The sequence below is a fragment of the Lissotriton vulgaris genome, unplaced genomic scaffold (assembly GCF_964263255.1).
Source record: "Lissotriton vulgaris unplaced genomic scaffold, aLisVul1.2 SCAFFOLD_671, whole genome shotgun sequence".
Lineage (NCBI taxonomy): Eukaryota > Metazoa > Chordata > Amphibia > Caudata > Salamandridae > Lissotriton > Lissotriton vulgaris.
The window spans coordinates 713,050-731,891 of NW_028248167.1; the positions used below are offsets into that span (position 1 = coordinate 713,050).

The following is an 18,842-nucleotide window of genomic DNA, read 5'->3' on the forward strand; positions in this document are numbered from 1 at the left end:
GTATGCATTTGGTGTGGCTCACAGTTTTGGACGATTGTGGAAAGAACGTGGGTTCCTGACTTCGCATGGTGCTAAGATCCAGCATGGTCAGTTGGTGAATGAGCTTCTGGAGTCACTGACTTTGCCGTTACAAGTTGCGATTGTGAAATGCAGTGCTCACAAAAAGGTTACTGACGATGTTGGCCGCGGGAATGCGTTTGCGGATGAAGTCGCGAAAGAAACTGCAAGGAAAATAATGAGTCGAATGTATATTGCGGGCCCTGCACGATGGGTTGGTGACGTTGGTATGTGTGAAGACACAATTGAGAGTGTGAAATCCATTCAAGCTGAAGCTACAGAGAAAGAATTGGGTGTGTGGAGAGAGACTACAGGTAAATTGGATGCAAATGGATGTTGGGTTGAACTGTCAGAACATCAGCGATGGTTGCTACCCGATGCGTATGTGCTTGCAGTGGTGACAATGGTTCATGGAATGGCCCATATCAGTGTGAAAGGGATCTGTAAGTTCTTGGCCCCGGTATGGCAAAATGCTGGAATACCCAAGTGCGCAGAGAATGTGGTCAAGAATTGTGTGGTGTGTCTGAAATACAATCCTGGTAGGGGAACCCCAACTCCAGCTGGTCATTTTGCGCCTCCAACGTATCCGTTCGAGGTTTTGCAGCTAGATTTCATCCACATGGAGAGGTGCAACAATTTGAAATACGTACTCGTTGTTGTTTGTGCCTTTTCAAGATGGGTGGAAGCATACCCCCTGAAGGATAATACTGCATTATCCACAGCTAAATCCCTTGTCAAAGAATTCTTCCCCAGATTTGGAATGCCGAGAATGGTCTGGAGTGGTAATGGGAGTGAATTTGTGGGTCGAGTGATGAAGAAAGTGTGTGAAGGGTTAGGCATTCAACAAAAGTTCCACGCTGCAACCCACCCCCAATCAGCTGGTTTAGTAGAATGCTATAACGGCACCCTTAAATTAAAATTGGCCAAAATTCAAGCTAGCTCTGGTTTACAATGGCCAGATGCCTTGCCCCTAGCCATCCTGTCCACGAGAATGACTGTACATTCCCGAATGGGTTTGAGTCCGTATGAGGTTGTGTTTGGCCGCCCAGTGAATATTTGGGGTGTGCCAAGACCAACAAAGTTTAGCGAACTGGAACACCCCGTGTTGCTTGATTACCTGTATGAATTGACGGCTAAATTGCGTGTTTTACACCAACAGGTCCACAACACTCTACCTCAGGCCTCTGAAGCTCCAGAGCATCCGATCGATCCTGGATCCTGGGTGCTGGTGAAAAATTTTCAGCGGACAAAGAATGACCGGCCCTCATCTAGTCCTTCTCTCAACAAGATCAGCTGTTCGAGTGGAAGGAAAGAAACATTGGATCCACGGCATTCATTGTAAGAGGGTCCCACTACCTCTTCCGTACGACCGAAGGGTCCAGGAGGGAATAGCTGACTCGGACACTGAGACTGTGCCTCGCTTTCAACCTTTTAGTGATGCACGAGTAAAAGGAACAATTTCCGAACAGGAAAGCGACAACATTTTGCAAGGGGCCATGCCTCTGTCAACCCGACTGAACACTACAAAGCCTGAACTCTTATTCCAAGACCAAACAGCACCTGGAAGAAACCATTACAATTTGAGGCCGAGAACTATGACTATGAACAAATAAAATATTATTTTTTTACTTTTTGATTGTGCAGCTCTCTCGTCTGAGAAACTTGCTTATTTTTGTTTTTCGAACCGCCATCCGGTTCTGCTGCTAGGGTCGCGGTTGCCCAAGTCTTTGGAGTACAGCTGAAGACGTTAGGTCGACAGTTCTGTTTGGTTTAGGGGAGTTACCTAGACTGACAGAAGCACTCTTTAGCAGAAACACCCTACCACCGCGGGCAGCAAATTAGAAAGGATGGAGTTTTCTAAGATGGAGAGACCTGCCAAACAAATGAACTTTAAAGACAAAATGTGTATATTAATGACGAAGAAAAGATCTTTGATATTTTGTATTTTCATGTTGCTTGGTGTGATGACGTTTTTAACAGGATATGTTTTATTCACTTTTCAAGTGACATTTACACCCACTACACAGCCCATACCTCCTCCTACTGTTTCCTCACACTCTTTTCCCCCCTGCCTGAACACGAGTCCTCTAGAAGATTAGAGTTTCTAAACAACTCTTTCGTTCAACTGTTACACCAACACCAACCATATCCCCCATGTTCCACAAAAAGTAACTCAAGCAACAAAGCACTGGTAGTAGGAATTGCAAATATGAGCAGAACAATTGACTCTTACAGAACGATTCCTAGGGATGAGTTGCAAGCTTACGTTAGATGGAACATAACAAAATATGGAGTTGCTTTGAGTGAGAACCAGCGAGCAAAGAGATCCTCCTCGATTTGGATTGTACCCCATCAGGGTCATCTATGTCTGCAAGGTAATGGCAAAAATCCACAAGCTCAGTTGGGGAAGAGCGTCTGCACTGAAACATATGTTTTTGCATCTCGGAATTCCCCTTCGTTCCTAGCAGCTAAGGGTACCTATTTCATCTGCCATGATAGAGCCTATACATGGTTGCCCCCTGACTTCTCGGGCACATGCTTTGTTTTGTTCTTGTTGCCCCCCACCTACCTACACGGCCACGGCAGATTACCATAGGACAAGGATAGTTAGAGGTGTCATCAGTAAGGATGACACTGCCGGACAAGAATTTGGTGATTTTGTAAAAGGTTTTCTGCCGTTTTGGGGGCCTATGGTGAACAGCAGGAACATAAGACAATTGACAAGAGTGGTTGAATCCACTGTCATCGAAACAGCCGGTGCCCTTAGTAATTTGACTGCTGAGCTCCAGTCGGATCGCCTTATGACTCTTCAGAACAGGGCCGCATTAGACGTCATACTTGAAGACCGAGGTGGGGTATGTAAAGTGATCCAATCGAGTTGCTGCATTTTTATCCCAGACAACGCTCCGACAGTATACCAGGCCATTTCCAAACTACATAAGATCTCCGAATCCATTCACGTGGATAAAGGAGACTGGTCTTTGATGGGGTGGTTCTGGGAACTGATATCTGCCTGGGGATGGAAGATTATGATGGTCATTGGAATGATCTTAGCCATTCTTTCCCTGTTCTGTCTATGTATACAATGTGCTCCTGCAATATGTGACCTCTGTGTCACATCGTGTGTAAGGAAACATGTATCAAGAAACGAGCTAAGTACTAGGATGATGCTACAGCAACATCTCAATGACTTCATGAATATAAACCTGGACTCAGATTAGCATGAGTATAGGTTATTACCTATGTAAGGGCAAAAGGAGGGTCTGTGGTACTGAAAATTCTGGACCCGTGTCATATACATGGTCGTATCATGACGATTTTGGTATCGACAAACCGGTAATGGTTCAAATACTATGCACAAGCATTTCCGTCATGTCCGAGTGACGGAAACACTCGGAAATTGGATTTTTCATCCGGAACCCTCGGGTTCCATTTTGTGATCGGCAGCCATTTTGTGATTGCCCTCACAGAAGGCAATGTCTAAAGCTGAAACCAACCTGAAGGACACGTACACCTTTGCTGACTCCGCTGTGACCTGGGCGAGCTAACCCCACTGCCTGAAGCCAAACCTGTTCGGGCAGTTCCTTTCCCAAGGCATAACATGTCATAAACCGATCACGCCACACAAACCATGCCTAATCTCACACACACCTGTCCCTGTTTCTTCTTTATGACCTGTTTTACGAGGAGGAGGTGCCCGTCGATATTTGATGAAAGTTCTGGGCCTTGCCGGGTAATTGATTATGGACTGGACAAACTGAAATGTGGGCTTGTCATCATGACTCTGCTTTTTCTTTGTAAACGAAAATATGTGAATGGTTTACCGTAAATTAAGGAATGGTTGCCTGAAGCATATTATTTTGTATATAAGGAGAAGTCCGACTTTGTAATTTTGAGCAGTCTCCTGAGAACATACATGCTGTTGTACTTCTAGGATACCTGTTACTGGCTGCAGCCAATAAATACGATCTTTGACTTCACCAAGAAGACTCTGTGTTTCTGTAGTCTGAAACAGGCTGAACTCGAAGTCTTTGGGTGTTCTCACTGGCACCGCCGGGTTTTAAAAAACCCGGTACTTAAGGTGCAATTGGGTTTCGTTGAAGGCAGTGCGAGTTTCTCTCAGTGGGGCAGTATGGTGTTCAGTGGGGGGAGGATGTGGCACAATGGCCAGAGCTGCAGACTTGGAAACTGGGGAACTAGGTTTAGCCTTCAGGACCAGTCCACCAAACTACTCTCCTGAGAGAGCAAATTTCCATGCTAGACCTTAGAAGGCCCCACTAGACTTTAGAAGGCCTGATTTCTTAGCACCAGCAGGTGAACCCTAGCAGTGGGGAAGTGTGGGTTAACTTTGAAGGCCTGTCTACCACAACCCCTATTCAAGCTCACCTCAAGTCTTTTGGGCAGGCTGACGAAGCAGCACACCCTAGAGCAACAGTGACTCTGTCACTGAAGGGAAGGACCTTTGAGCAGGGTGGCTCACTGAGGTACGATCACACTGGGCGCTCACTTGGGGTGGGAGCGTCAAGTATATAATGTTTTTAAAAGAGTTTGCTGCCTCCTTCCTGACCTCCAGCAATTTTCGGCAACAATAAAAATGTAATGATAACTCCAGTGATTAATGTTCTTCCTACAGAGAGATAGAGTTTTGTCAAGTGGAAGTTTCTACTTGTGGAAAGGTAGCGCAGAGGGTTAATGTGCGTGCTGCAAAGAACATGTACCATGCAGGGAGCGCCTGTCTCTCGCCTGAGTCAAGCCAGAGTCTGCCCGTCAGCGCTAAGGAGGCGCGAGAGGCGGGAGACTCTGATCTTCATTCTTATCGCCCCAGGATGCCTCCTGATTCAAGTATGTCACGTGATTATTTACTATCACTTCGGGGTCCTCATGCTCCCTGTCATCGCTCCTTAGTTCCCCACACTTGGCATGGCCCGGCTTGTTGTGCTCACTGCCGGCTAACATTAAATTCTGACTTGCCGTCAGAGACATCCAGTGATTCTATTTTACTTCGAGGCGGGCTAATTAACGCCCGCTCCTTAGTAAAAAACGCTCAGAACATCTTTGATCTTATTACTGAATCTCATCTGGATTGTCTTTTCATCACGGAAACATGGCTGAAGCCATGGTCTAATCCTGCCCTTGCCATAGCCCTACCACATGACTATCATATCCTACGGTTGGATAGGCAGGAACAACGAGGAGGGGGTCTTGCAATTATCTATCGGAATAATTTTAAATGCACTATTGAAGCATTGACGGAGCTAAAAGAGTCAGAAGCACTAGCTTTCTCTCTAGCAATTCATGACTCTCTTGTATTTTCTGGAGTCCTTATATATCGCCCCCCAGGCCCACCCTCCACATTTCTAGACTCTGTTGGTGACGTGTTGAGTGACTTAACTCTCAGGTTCTCTAATTTTACGGTGTTGGGTGACCTCAACCTACATCTCGAGGCCCCAACTGATCCTGGAGTCAGTTGCTTTCTAGACACAATTGAAGTGTTGGGACTCACTTTGCTGAACCGTGAACCTACACATCAAGCAGGACATCTATTAGACGGTATCTGCTCTAACTTTTCCAGCCTGATAGTCAAACCTCCCTGCCCTCAGGTATGGACAGATCATTTTTTAATTCCCTTCCTTATAGCTGAAACCCGGAAATCCTTTTTTAACTCCCTAAAAGGTACAGATAACCCTTATATAAAACCCACTCCGAATTGGAAGACATTAGCCAGGAGAGCCTACATTGTTGAAAAACTTAAAAATGAATTACCAACTTTTGCCGATTGTACTTCTTCAGACTATCAAATCTTCTGTGATTGGATTGCTGGAGCGAGCAAGTTGCTTATACCAGCTAACAATGAGAACATGAAACCTAGGAATAAGAAAAAAAATGCCCCGTGGTTTTCACCAGCTCTTAAGGCTGAGCTAGGCGAAGTGAAAACTCTAGAACGGAGGTGGCGTCGTAATTACGACACAGCCGCACGTAACATCTATATAGCAGCTAGACGGAAATATCATGTAGGATTAAAATTAGCAAAAAAAGCCCATTACCTACAGGCCATTTCTTCAGCAGGCCAAGAACAAAAAGCTATCTTTAGGATTGTTAAGGATTTTATCAAGCCCTCAGCTCTATCGCAAGAGATCCCTCTATCGCAAGATCTCTGTAACACGATTTCTGATTATTTTGATAACAAAATCCTAACTATCACTAATACCTTCCCATCAGAAACCACCATCACAACGGATGGTGAAAAGATAGCGAAGATGACTTCCCCCCTCCGCTTTGACGAGTTCGCCCCAGTCCCCCTGGAGGAAACTGCCAAAGCTATTTTAGCCAGCAAATCAGGCTCCCCTTTTGATCCCTGTCCTCCTCCGGTGTTGCACCATCTAATAGAGATAGTTAATCCTATGATTAACAGTATCATCAATTCTTCTCTAGCAACAGCAAGTATCCCAGAGGATTGGAAACTTGCAGCTGTCAAGCCACTCCAAAAAAAGGCCCTGGCCGATCCTACCACCTTTTCCAACCTGCGCCCGATCTCTCTGCTACCCATCTTATCTAAGCTGACTGAAAAGTTTGTCAATAGTCAACTGACAAACTTTTTGGAGAAGAATAACGTTCTCCATCCCAATCAGTCAGGCTTTCGGTCAGAACACTCTACCGAATCAGCTTTACTATACTCTGCTGAAACTTTAAGAGCAGCAATGGATCGGGGAAAACAGGCTGTCCTTATCCTTCTTGACCTGTCGGCCGCCTTCGATACCGTGTCCCATAACATCTTACTGGACCGGTTGGCTGCCGCAGGTGTGGGAGGACAGGTGTTGGCTTGGTGTAGGAACTTCCTTACAAACAGACGCCAAATAACAGTGCTTGGCCCATATCAGTCTGAGGCTAAAAAACGTCAGCTCAGGGGTGCCACAGGGCTCCAGTTTGAGCCCTGTCCTTTTCAAGCTATATATGGCACCCCTGATGAACTTGATCGAGTCATTCAGGATCAGTTCTATTTCATACGCTGACGACACCCAACTGATTTTGGTGCTGGATAAGGAACAACCAGGTGCCGAGGAAGATCTTAGGAACTGTCTTGCAGCAACATTCAAATGGATGAATAACAACCATCTAAAGTGCAACGCCGGAAAAACGGAAATTTTACCTATAGGGATCAATAATCCTTTTTCCCCCACAGTATGCTGGCCATCGGATGCAGAAGCTCCACCTAACACAATTGCATCCGCTCGTAACCTAGGCATAACGTTTGACAACTGCCTATCCTTCAAACCTCAGGCTGTAGCAGTGGCAGGTATGTGCTTCCAAATTATTAAAGCACTTAGGAAATTTTTTGACCTCCTTCCTCTTTCGGCGAGGAAAACAGTTGCAGTGGCCTTAATAAATTCTAGGCTGGATTACTGCAATGGACTTTATGCTGGAAATCGTGCTCCACAAATTGCAGATGATCCAAAACGCGGCTGCCCGCCTCGTACTGAGTCTGCCCCGTAGATCATCTGCCTCTGCAGCTCTAAATATCCTACATTGGCTGCCAATAGGAAAGAGAATTCTGTTTAAACTTCTCTTGATCACTTTTAGGGCCTTCCATCAACGTGGCCCGACCTATTTACGAAGGGGGTTCAAAAGATACTACCCAGCACGCTGCTTAAGATCCGCTAGCCAGAACTTACTTACCATTCCCCGCTTTAAACTGGCTACAAAGGGTGGCAAATCCATCTTTGTACTAGGAACCAAGGCCTGGAACAAACTCCCCCTTTCCTTGCGGTCTTTCTCCCAAGAAGCCCCTTTTAGGAAGGCATTGAAAACTTGGATTTTCTCCATGTCTGACACTCTGTGTAGAACCCTAGTGTAGTGGCTGTGTTTAAGAAACCTGGACTTCTTTCCCTATCCAACTCTTCCACCTGGGTTGTGTAAGCGCCAAGATACTCCTTGGAGTGGTAGCAGCGCTCTATAAATGCCCATTACATTTACATTTACATTTACATCACAGAGTACACATAATGCAAATAGTTCAGTGAGTTACTGCGTTTGTCATTGAGATCCTTTTGTTACTTGCAGTTTAGAAGTTAAAATCATAACATAGAACAGTGAGCTATTAACGGTCATCTAAGACCTGCATGCAAACTGCAAGGTATACATTAGAGTGTTATGTTTTTCCCACAGTCTTTGATTATCCTAATGTTGCAAAAAGGGTTCATTTGGATAGAAATTATTTCTGATTATTAAAGAGAACACCCAACCATGGTATTATGTTCTAAATTCCTAGTTTGTGTTTCTCCAGTCCAATGACTATTAAACTATACTGTCTACTAGTATGATTGTCATGTGACTCCTACACCTTGTAGTCCTTTGTCTTATGTAACCTTTCCTATGCAGTGATTTACACACGACACGTATTATTGATTGACTCCATGTAGTGTGTGTCATATAAAGTGCTTTGACACCCTACACTGGTAGCAGTGGCGCTGCAAATCAAATCTTAGAGACAGTGTGGTTATGGAGACTTGAGGGGCACTGTTAAAGGGTGGAAGTGAGGGAATGCGTAGCAGAGGGAGTCATTGGGGACACCAACAAACATTGTCGCACAGGGCTGCACCAGTGCTAAAGCCGTTCAATCAATCAATCAACACATTTATAGAGCGCGCTACTCACCCGCTAGGGTCTCAAGGCGCTTCACTACCACTTCCTACAGTCCTAACCCCAAATCAAAAACGTTGATTTGAAAACCCCTTGTATGCGCAGAATACCTTCAAGTCAATGTATGTTTAGCAGTGGTCTGGGTTGTTCTAAGTCTTTTTTTTATTTATGTACAATCTTTATTTGTTTGCAATGGCGTCTTATAATTTTGTATTGTATGTGTTGTGTTTTTACACTTAACATAATTCTGGCGGGTAAAGAGCCCACACACAAAAAAGATTAAAACAAATTACTAAGTATTAATGTCATCCGTCACTCTAAGGTGGCTCAGTAATGGCACGGAAAGATAACAGAGCCTTTTGAAATTTGCGATTCTATCCATGGTGTAAGGGTTTTTTTCTCTTGTGTAATCTTATATTTTGAATGATCCCGCCCCTCAGTACCTCCCAGGATCTCCCCCTTTAGGAGACAGAACTGGAATGTTCATCGTGCACTCATCTGGAAACAATCGGTTAGCATGGAGTAAAGAAATATGCATCTTTGCGAGACCCGCACCTAGCTTTTCCATCCAATTTGATAAATGTAATCCATTTAAAAATGTTTTAAAATATATGGACTTATTTCATTTGTATATCTATCTTTTCTGTCCATGTCAGTGATATCCACGTTAGGTCTCTTCAGTGATGCAAAAGAAGATAAATAGTCCAGTGGTGTCACTTCTTGTGATGTCGCATGCAAATTAGAGGGGCCTCACATCTTCCCTTTTCGCCCGGGGCCCCAGAAGTTCTTGGACGGGCCCTGTATTTAGCGGACAATATTTTTATTTAAAACCATTATTGCAGGTCCCTGGGCGAAGCCTGGTTGTAGACTGTGCGTTAAATGATGCACCTGGTCTGATGTATAGGTGTCCTGAGCGGTCTCTGGTGGAGTTTGACCACTTGTGGCAATATTTATAAACGTGAACAACATTCACAACCGCTGCCATCGGTTTACTGAGAAGAAAAGGCGCCCACTAGGAGGATGATGAAGCCCTCCGACGCTCCTGCTCATGGAAGAATTCAAATGATGGGAGCGCAGACTGAAACTAACAGGGACCATGAAATGAAGAGACTTATGATTCACAGTGCAGGACACAAGCACGCTGGGCTGGTAGTCTGCGTCCTGTAAGGGCGATGATGTATTTTACCCCAGACAATAACTATACCGAAGACACAGGATGGAAATACTGCATGTCCGGCTCGGCCTCCTGCCCAGGAGAGGTTTGTTAATTATGTCTTTTTAAACACCTCCTACTTACAATGTTTACAAAAATCAGGATACAAATACAAAGCGTAAAACTAAAAGCAAATTATAATGCTTCCCCCTAATGATAGAAGTGGGCCTTTTGCAAGATTGGGAGAGGAGATTCTTTTCTTGTACAACTTTGTTTCGGTTCCAGTGGCTCCAGGTTTTCCAGTAGTCACCCTGTTTTTTCACAGCTTTAATGTGTGATCTGGGGAAGGCACCCAACATCCCAGGGCTCATTTCCAGGGGCAAGAGCCATCAGCAGAGTCCAGGGCACTGCGAACAAGGGTTTATGCTCAGCGATATGGTTTCGTTGGGAGACTTCAGGGAGGTTTGTTAGACTCGATTTAGTCCCCGCTTGTTAGAGCATTGGCAGTGGCTTAATTATTAGGAGTTTTATTTTGAGTTACAAGATCGGAATTTTTGTGTACAGCCAATTTTATTAGATTTTTATAAAATATGAGAAACAAAGAAAATAATATACAAAAGTCATGTAGAAGGAAGCCCCCCGATAAAGGTTCACGTGGAGGGCGAGCGCCTTCCTGCAATACAACTACTGGTGTTAGCACAGGCTTGGCTGGTATTGATACAGGGACATACATCGAAGTCCATAAATTTACCATAGTGGAGCAGGGCACGCTCTGACATGATGTGGTGACTTCCAGTCCAATGCTGCAGTCCAGACTTCAAACCGTACCTAATGTCTGGTGCATTCTTAGCAGACTAGTTTGGGGCAAATCAATAAACAACATAGGAAGTCCAGATCTTCACATAAACCTACCAATAAAACGGTTGAGGTTAGCACCTCAGAGATGACCCTAGCTCCCTCCCTTTAGATGCCCTGAACCACAGCGCAACATCAGATAGAGTGGGAAAACTCCCTGGTTTCAATCAGCAGCGCAGGGCTAGAGTAAAGCCATCACATTTCATCTTTGTCTTAGGTATCTGGTCCCAAATACCTCAAGGGTAGCCCCCTGCTAAAGTCTCATCTAGCCGAGATACAAAATACTGTCACAGAGGCATACAAAAGGTCACGGAGAGGTCTGACGGCAAACAGCACGTGGAAAGTGTCCTTGTACGTCACGCCCCACAGCTCATTTGCAGTCCCTGGGTAATCTGTGATCCCAAGTAATCAATAGTTCATTAACACCATAGTATGACACCGACTGGTCTGATTGAGGTCAGCCATACCCTTTCCCACATACAATGCGGACTTGCAACAGTTGTACACTGACACAGAGAAGTCCTACATCTCAAGAAAAGGTAGTGAGTTTGAGCTATCAGCATTAAGATGGCCCTTTTTGGGATAGTCTTGAAGTTGGAGATTTAGGTTGGGGAGGGACAGCATTTTAAACAGGGCAAATATCCCATAGTTGAAAGGAAAGGTTGTGCTAGCTAATTAGCTAGATACATTTTGTCTTCAAGATACAAATAGGGAGGTCATGTTCCATGACCGGCACATTGACATCAAGTTCTTGAAGCTCGTGCTGTAGAGGTTCAGGTGTAATCCCCAATCTGAGGCATGAATCTCACCCTGCACCAGAAACAACGATTTAGGTAGATTTGCTAAGAGGTCTGAGGAAACACCAACGGCTTCCAGCATCTGCATTGCCCTTTGGCACGACTGACAAGAGCAGCCCAGATCCAGGAGCCCATGATCAGCAAACTGCCATACCAGTACCTTCATTTTGGAGGCCCCGTTGGAACCTTGTAGAGAAGAATCTGCAGTCCGCACTCCACCAGCTGTTCCAGCTGCACCTTCTTGAGGAGAGGCCACAGTTGGCAGCCATGTCCGGTGTCTCTCCTGACGGGAAACTGGTTCCACATCTCCCCTGACATGGTGGCCTTCTGATTTTGTTACTGGTGACCGATTTTGCTAAAGAAGAAAAAAAAAATCAACCCCCAGGAACAAAACCAATCCTCTGTGAGAAAACTGGCCTGACCCTCCAGCCTCCTGGGGGATCACCCAGTGCCTAGTATCACCCATCCGGCCCTGATCTGAGGTGCTCCCAGATCACAGGCAGTTCAGGTACAAGAGCAAAAACAATTACTGATGCATAAGAATGAGTTCATGGCAAGGGAGCCAGAATTGATGAAGACCAATAAGAGTGCAAAGTCTGTAAGAGGGTGCATTTGCTGGTCAAATGTCGATGGGTGCGTGTGGTAATTCAGGGTAACAGTCGCGAGGTTTAAACTGTAGTTTATTAATAAACAGGTGCTGCGCAGCAGCGAGGAAAACAGCAGATCAGCAAACAACCAACTGCCAAAACTCCTCAAACTTAACACTCTAAGTAGAATGCAATACAGTCCTACAGAACCTTCCTAACAGAGCATTCTACAAACATGAGGATAGAATACTACATCATCCTCCTTTCCTCAACATCAAAAATAAAAAAAACAAAAACAGCAATATTAAACAACATTAAAATGGATAATGTGAAGCATAACATAAAGATGAAGGAAAACTACATTGATCACCATAAAGTCTAATTGCGAAATCTGACTGGAATGGATCATTGACGGGTACTTCTCTGTACAACCTTTGCATCAGGCTGAACCAGATTAGACTTGATTTGAGAATCATTTGAACCAGATAAGCTCTGTCTGAAGTCTTTAGTGACTTTTACAACTGGACTTATTCCACCAGTTTTTTAAGTTAACACTTACAGCATTACCACAAACCTTGTCAACAGTAAAAGATTCGGAAAATTTAGAACAACCTTTCTTCGCATGAGTAGGTAACTTAACACGTACAATATCACCAACTTTAATATCTTGGTAAACAGATTTTTTCCTTGTATCAAAATACTCCTTTTGTTGACATTGAGCTTAGAGAACATTAGATCTAACGATATCATCCACATCACTCACAATATTCATTTTGACCCACTTAGCCATCCAACTAGGACAAATCTTAGAACTTGGCTTTCTTCCACGAAAAAGTTCAAACAGTGAAAATGTTGTTCTCGAATAGGGTGTAGTACGGTAGAACCAAAGCATGGACCTAACCACATCTTGTACATTGCACTTGCTAGCTAAAGCCCACTGCACACAATTATTTAGAACCCTATTCATTCGCTCAACCAAACCATTGGTTTGTGGGTGATAGAGCGCACTTTTTAAATGACTAATACCACTTTGATGCATAAAATTCTCAAAATCCTGACTGACAAATTAAACACCATTGTCACTAACAATGGTAACTGGGAAACCTTCTCGTAGAAAGATGTCTTTTTGAAAATCAATGACATTATTAGTGTTAGGATCATTAATAAAACGAACCTCTGGTCACTTTGAATAGTAGTCAATTGCTACAATAGCAAATCTTGCATTAGTGGGGAGAGTATTAAAAGGTCCCACTAGATCAATACCAATTTTCTCCCATGGCTTGCTTGGAAATTCTGTGGGTTGTAAAGGTGGGGTACGTATTTTCAAACTTTTTTCTGAACTGGAACAAACCACACACTCTCCCACAAAAGTGTCAACATCCATGTCCATCTGTGGCCACCACAGGTGTTCGCGAAGTCTCCTCTTGGTAAAAGTCTTTCCAAGATGACCTTCATGAGCACCTTGCATAAGTCTGATCCTAAGTGACTCCGGGGGAATCAATCTACCATTTTCAATCGAAATTTCATTTGCAACTTTAACAAAGATATGCAAAGAAAAATGTGCATTTTTCTCCTTGGGCCAGCCTTTTTTTACGCATTTAATAACTTCAGAAAGAAGACCATCTTCGTCCAACTTCTCTCTCCATTCTTCTTCACTAATAGCACACATTTCATCCAACAAAACAGGGACACAAAACAGTTGTCTTCATCATACCTTTCAAATGTATCTCCACATTCAACAGGATTTCTAGAAAAATAATCTACCCTACTGTTTTTTGAACCTGGAATGTAAGAAATTTCAAAATCAAATTGTAAAAGTTTTGTTGTTAAACGTGCAATTCTTGGGGTAAGATCTCTAACGTTGTCACCAGAAAGAATAGAAACAAGTGGGTTGTGATCAGTGAATAATTTAAAATGTTTACCCCACACATACGGAGTAAATTTTCTAATAGCCCACCAACGTGCCAACAGTTCTCTTTCAATAACAGAAAAATTCAACTCGGAACCCTGCAAAACTCTGGATGCATAGCCCAAAGTGTATTCTCGTCCTTTTTCATTTTGAGGGAGAATAGCCCCCAAACCTACCCCACTGGCATCCACTGTGATGGTACACATCAAATTGGGATTAAAAGGTCTGAGAATAGTCGGACTAACTAAATTTTCTTTGATCCAACTAAAAGCATCTTCACATATTTTGTCCCACACAAACGGAACACTTTTCTTGAGCATGTTGGAAAGTGGTTGAATTCTAGAGGCATAACTCGGTAAAAACCTAGAGTAAAATTCACACAAACCTAAGAATGATTTAAGACTCATCTTACCTTAGGGGGTGAAGAATCCACAATGGCTTTAACCAAACCTGGTCTTGGTTCCACACCATGCTCAGACAGAACATGACCTAGGTATTCGATTTTCTGTACTTTAAAAACACATTTCTCCTTTTTTAAAACAACACCTGCATCTCGTAAAATCTCCAAGACAGCACAAACAATATCATCATGTATCTCCGATGTAGCGCCATGCACCAAAACATCATCTTGGAAGACAATAACACACTTTAAATCCTTAAGTAAGTTTGACATGATTCTCTGAAAAATTGCTGCCGCAGAGGCCAACCCAAATGGCATGCGGCAGTACTGAAATGTACCAATAGGAGAAACAAAAGCAGTCAAACGCCTCGAAGATGGATCTAGCACTACTTGATGATATACTGAGGCAAGATCTAATTTCGTGAACCACCTAGATCCATTCACTAAAGACAGCATATCAGAAATCTTCGGTAAAGGATGTGAATCAATCCAAATATTTTTGTTTAAACTGCGCAAATCAATGCAGACGCGAAGCTTTCCATTCTTCTTTTTAACAACAACCAATGGACTAAGCCAAAGGGAAGATTCAATTGGTTCAATTATCCCTTTTTCGCTCAGAGTCGTAAGTTCTTTCTCAAGTTGTTCTCTCACACTAAAAGGTACATTTCTAAGTCTATGTTTAGTTGGTACGGCACCCTCTTTTACTTTAATCGAATGTGTAAATCCTTTAATCTGTCCAAGTTTATTGCTACAGAAGGATATCTCCCAGACGAAATTTCATCTAAACAATCCGTTTTCACAATAGATACCTGATCCTCTGTACCAGGCCTAAGTACCATCTTGAAAAGTCCTTGATGAAACTATCCAAGAATGTCTAGTCCCTTGATGGCTAAATAAATTTTCCCCAAAATGTTCCTTCCTCTGAACTCCAAAGTATCTTCAAAATATCCTGCCAATTCGATTGTCCTGCCTTCATATGACACAGGGAATCTATCAGGAGGACATAAGGGACGTGAACCCCACACTTCCTTGAATTTTTCTTCTGAAATCATGGTGATTCTCGCACCTGAATCAACCAGCAAACATAACTTCTTGTCACCAACTCCAACTTCAATATACGGGTCTACACATTCAGAAGATTGACAACCAACCACATTCACATCACTCACCACGACAACCATGTCTCTCAAGTCATCTTGAATTTTTTCAAAAATATTATGTCCTGATTCAGATTCTGATATGTTAGCAACTGAAGAAGAATTCTTAGAAAAATGCTTATTATCTTGATTAAACTCTGTATTTTTCTTTACATTTTGACACACTTTTGAAAAATGCCCAAACCTACCACATGCTCTGCATGTTACATTTCTGGCAGGGCATGGACGTCCTGATCTAAAATGAGGTGTATTCCCACATTTGAAACAAATATTAGTTTGCTTGAAAAACTTATTGTCATTACGAACTCTGTTGAAATTTTGGTTCTTTGGATCTGACAACATTAACAGGCTCTTCTTTCGAAGAACAAGAAGATCCCTTCTCATCTAGGGCCAGATGTAGGTCACCAAATACCGGTCGGTACCGTTACCGACCGGTATATGGTGATTGAGATGTGGGGCCTATATTTTACAGAATCAGTAAATTTACCGATTCAGTAAATTTACCGATTCTGTAAAATACCGAAGCAGTAAATTTACCGATTCGGTAAATCTATATGTAGGTGGCACTGGAAACAGCGCTACAGGCCCCTAAGAATTTGTTATTTACCATGTAATACTTTTGCATGGTAAATAACGAATTCCTGTGTACATGCACATCTGTGCATGTACACCTGTGCCATGTGGCACACATACATGCCCCGAGGGCATGCCCCGAGGGCATGTATGTGTGTCACATGGCACACAAGCCTGAATCAGGGGTGCAACAGGGTGTCAAAGTGATACCCTGTCCCCCTTGTAAATTCTGTAATTTTACCGAATCGGTATTTACCGATTCGGTAATTGCCATTCATCAATGGCAATTACCGAATCGGTAAATACCGATTCGGTAATTACCGAATTTTACAGATTCGGTAAAAAAAAAAAAAAAAAAAAAAAAAAAAAAAAAAAATCGGTAAAAATACCTACAAAGCAATTACCGATTTGTAAATACCGAATCGGTATAATTCTGTATTTACGAATCGGTAAATGCCATTTACCTACATCGGGCCCTTTGTTCTTTAACTGAGACTTTTGACAATTCGATACTTCAAGCTATTATTACAGTTTCTTCTAAAGTAGCATTACCTAAAGACAACAGTTTTTGTTGGATACTCTTATCTGTACACTTACAAATGTATTGATCCCTTATAGGTTGGTCTCTAAAACCTTCAAATTGACATTCAGCACTTAATATTCTCAGAGCAGTAAAAAAATCTTACACTTTTTCACCAATTTTGTGTTCTCTTTTAAAACATTTATGTCTAATTACCACTAAACTAGGTTGGAAGTCGAAACGAAATTCCAATTTTTTAACAGCTTCAGTAAACTCATCTATTTCATCATCATCTGCTGCACGTATTAATGCTGGTAGATGTTTAAAAATCTCTCTCCCTTCAAACCCCAACGCATTTAATAACAAAAAATTTTTTCTTTCTGCCCTATAATGTGATCCTCCTATAGCACCAATGTATGTAAGAAAAGCATCATACCATTTCTTCCATTGAATAGGTGAAAGAAAAAAGGAGGTTGATAGACAGATTGAATTTTACACCAATTACAATTTCACACTAAAATAAAATCTCAAATGTAGACTAATACTGATGATGACTGTAAATAACTTATTGAAGGTAAACTTCCAATCAGTTGCAGTGCAGTAAATGATTTTTTTTTTTTTTTTTTTTTTTTAAATGATCAGAACGATGAAAACTAAGTGAAAACGGCTCCTTGAAGAAAGTGTTCCCAAATCCAGTTCAAGCTGAAGTGTTTGAACACAATGTCATCGAATTGCTGAAAAACGATATTCCCTTTTCACTTTTCATACAGTACTAACAGTTGTTTGAAGAAAAGAAATGAAATCCAGCACACCAACTGTAAAGACTCCTTTAAATAGTACCATAAGTTTAGGTAAAAACTTCACCAAAACCTTTTCGTATATTTCGATTGCCCTTTCTTTAATTCGGTTTCTTGAAATCCTTTCCATTAAGAAAATTACTTCTGTCCGAAAAAACAGTTTTTTTTTGTTTGCCGATAGCTTCGTGAATTTTGCCCAATCCAAGATGGCCGCTTCTATGACATCACGACGTCAACCAATAACGATATTCACTCATCGCCATGCTTGTACGCCAAGAATTCACGTCACACGTTTTGCGTAGCAGCCAATGAGCAATGAGTAAAAATCACTCACAATATGGCGCTCGCAGACAACTAGAACGTTAGCTCAAGTGACGTATTTTGGCACTCCTCACCGCTGCCGTGACGATACACAGCCAAGATAAATACCTCAGGATATTGCTCAGGCGAACGTGTTCACGCAGCACTCCCCCTTCGCCTTTGAAGATTTCTGTTAGGTAAGCTTCGTCGTAACTCTTTTAGATTTTGCCTTTTCTTTTTCTCTTGCACAACGTGGATTCAGCAGACACCTGTGATCGTCCCCATCAATTATGTGGTAATTCAGGGTAACAGTCGCAAGGTTTAAATTGAAGTTTATTAATAAATAAACAGGTACTGCGCAGCAGCGAGGCAAACAGCAGATCAGCAAACAACTAACTGCCAAAACTCCTCAAACTTAACGCTCTAAGTAGAATGCAATACAGTTCTACAGAACCTTCCTAACAGAGCATTCTACAAACATGAGGATAGAATACTACAATGCGCCCATTCACACTAGTTCACTTGAACCCATTAATGAGTCCAACAATTGCAATCAAGCCTGCGGAGGCCGACACCAGTAAAGAATAGAACTAATCACAGAGAGCAGTGGCAGGAGGTATTCACGTCAAAAGAAGTGCTCTGTCTATTGAGATGTGTGATCTGTATGAGGAAAAGGAAGCTATTTTTAAATAGAATGGTTAGTCCTTGCCAGCCACTCAAAGCTTGACTGCTGTGCCATTGAGAATTAGTATGGACTCATAAATGTAAAGTTCGTACCCACCAAATGAGAGTCTTCGGGAAATCCGGGCATTGGGTTGGGAAAATTTCCGCGCTGAAACTTGTGTGACCTTGTCGTTCAATCAATCAAGCAGGATTTGTAGTGCTCGCCTGATCACCCGCGAGTGTAACTAGGCACCCGTTCAAGACATTCATGTTCCGTGTACAAATATAGAAGTTCTGTTGAGAATGAAAGGAAAATGCTACTTACCAGTATGCATCTGTTCTTGGCATGTAGAGCTGCAGAGTTACACACTGTGCATAGATAGCCACCTAGTGTTGGGCCTAGATGTTTGCAGTTGTTTTTGTCCTGAAAAGTCTTT

The 18,842-nt window shown here is 42.6% G+C and overlaps 2 protein-coding genes across 2 annotated transcripts in view; one reads left to right on the forward strand and one right to left on the reverse strand.

Annotated features, from left to right (window-relative positions):
- The window catches only part of LOC147664912 (uncharacterized), a 313,239-nt gene that overhangs the window by 195,151 nt on the left and 99,246 nt on the right, over nt 1–18,842 (forward strand). Inside the window, exon 8 of the mRNA XM_086949902.1 lies at nt 7,238–7,351. Within this exon, the coding sequence (XP_086806028.1) occupies nt 7,238–7,351 (114 nt within the window). The remainder of the gene's footprint in view (nt 1–7,237; nt 7,352–18,842) is intronic.
- LOC147664913 (uncharacterized) overlaps nt 1–18,842 on the reverse strand; it is a 93,410-nt gene that overhangs the window by 27,003 nt on the left and 47,565 nt on the right. The window lies entirely within an intron of this gene.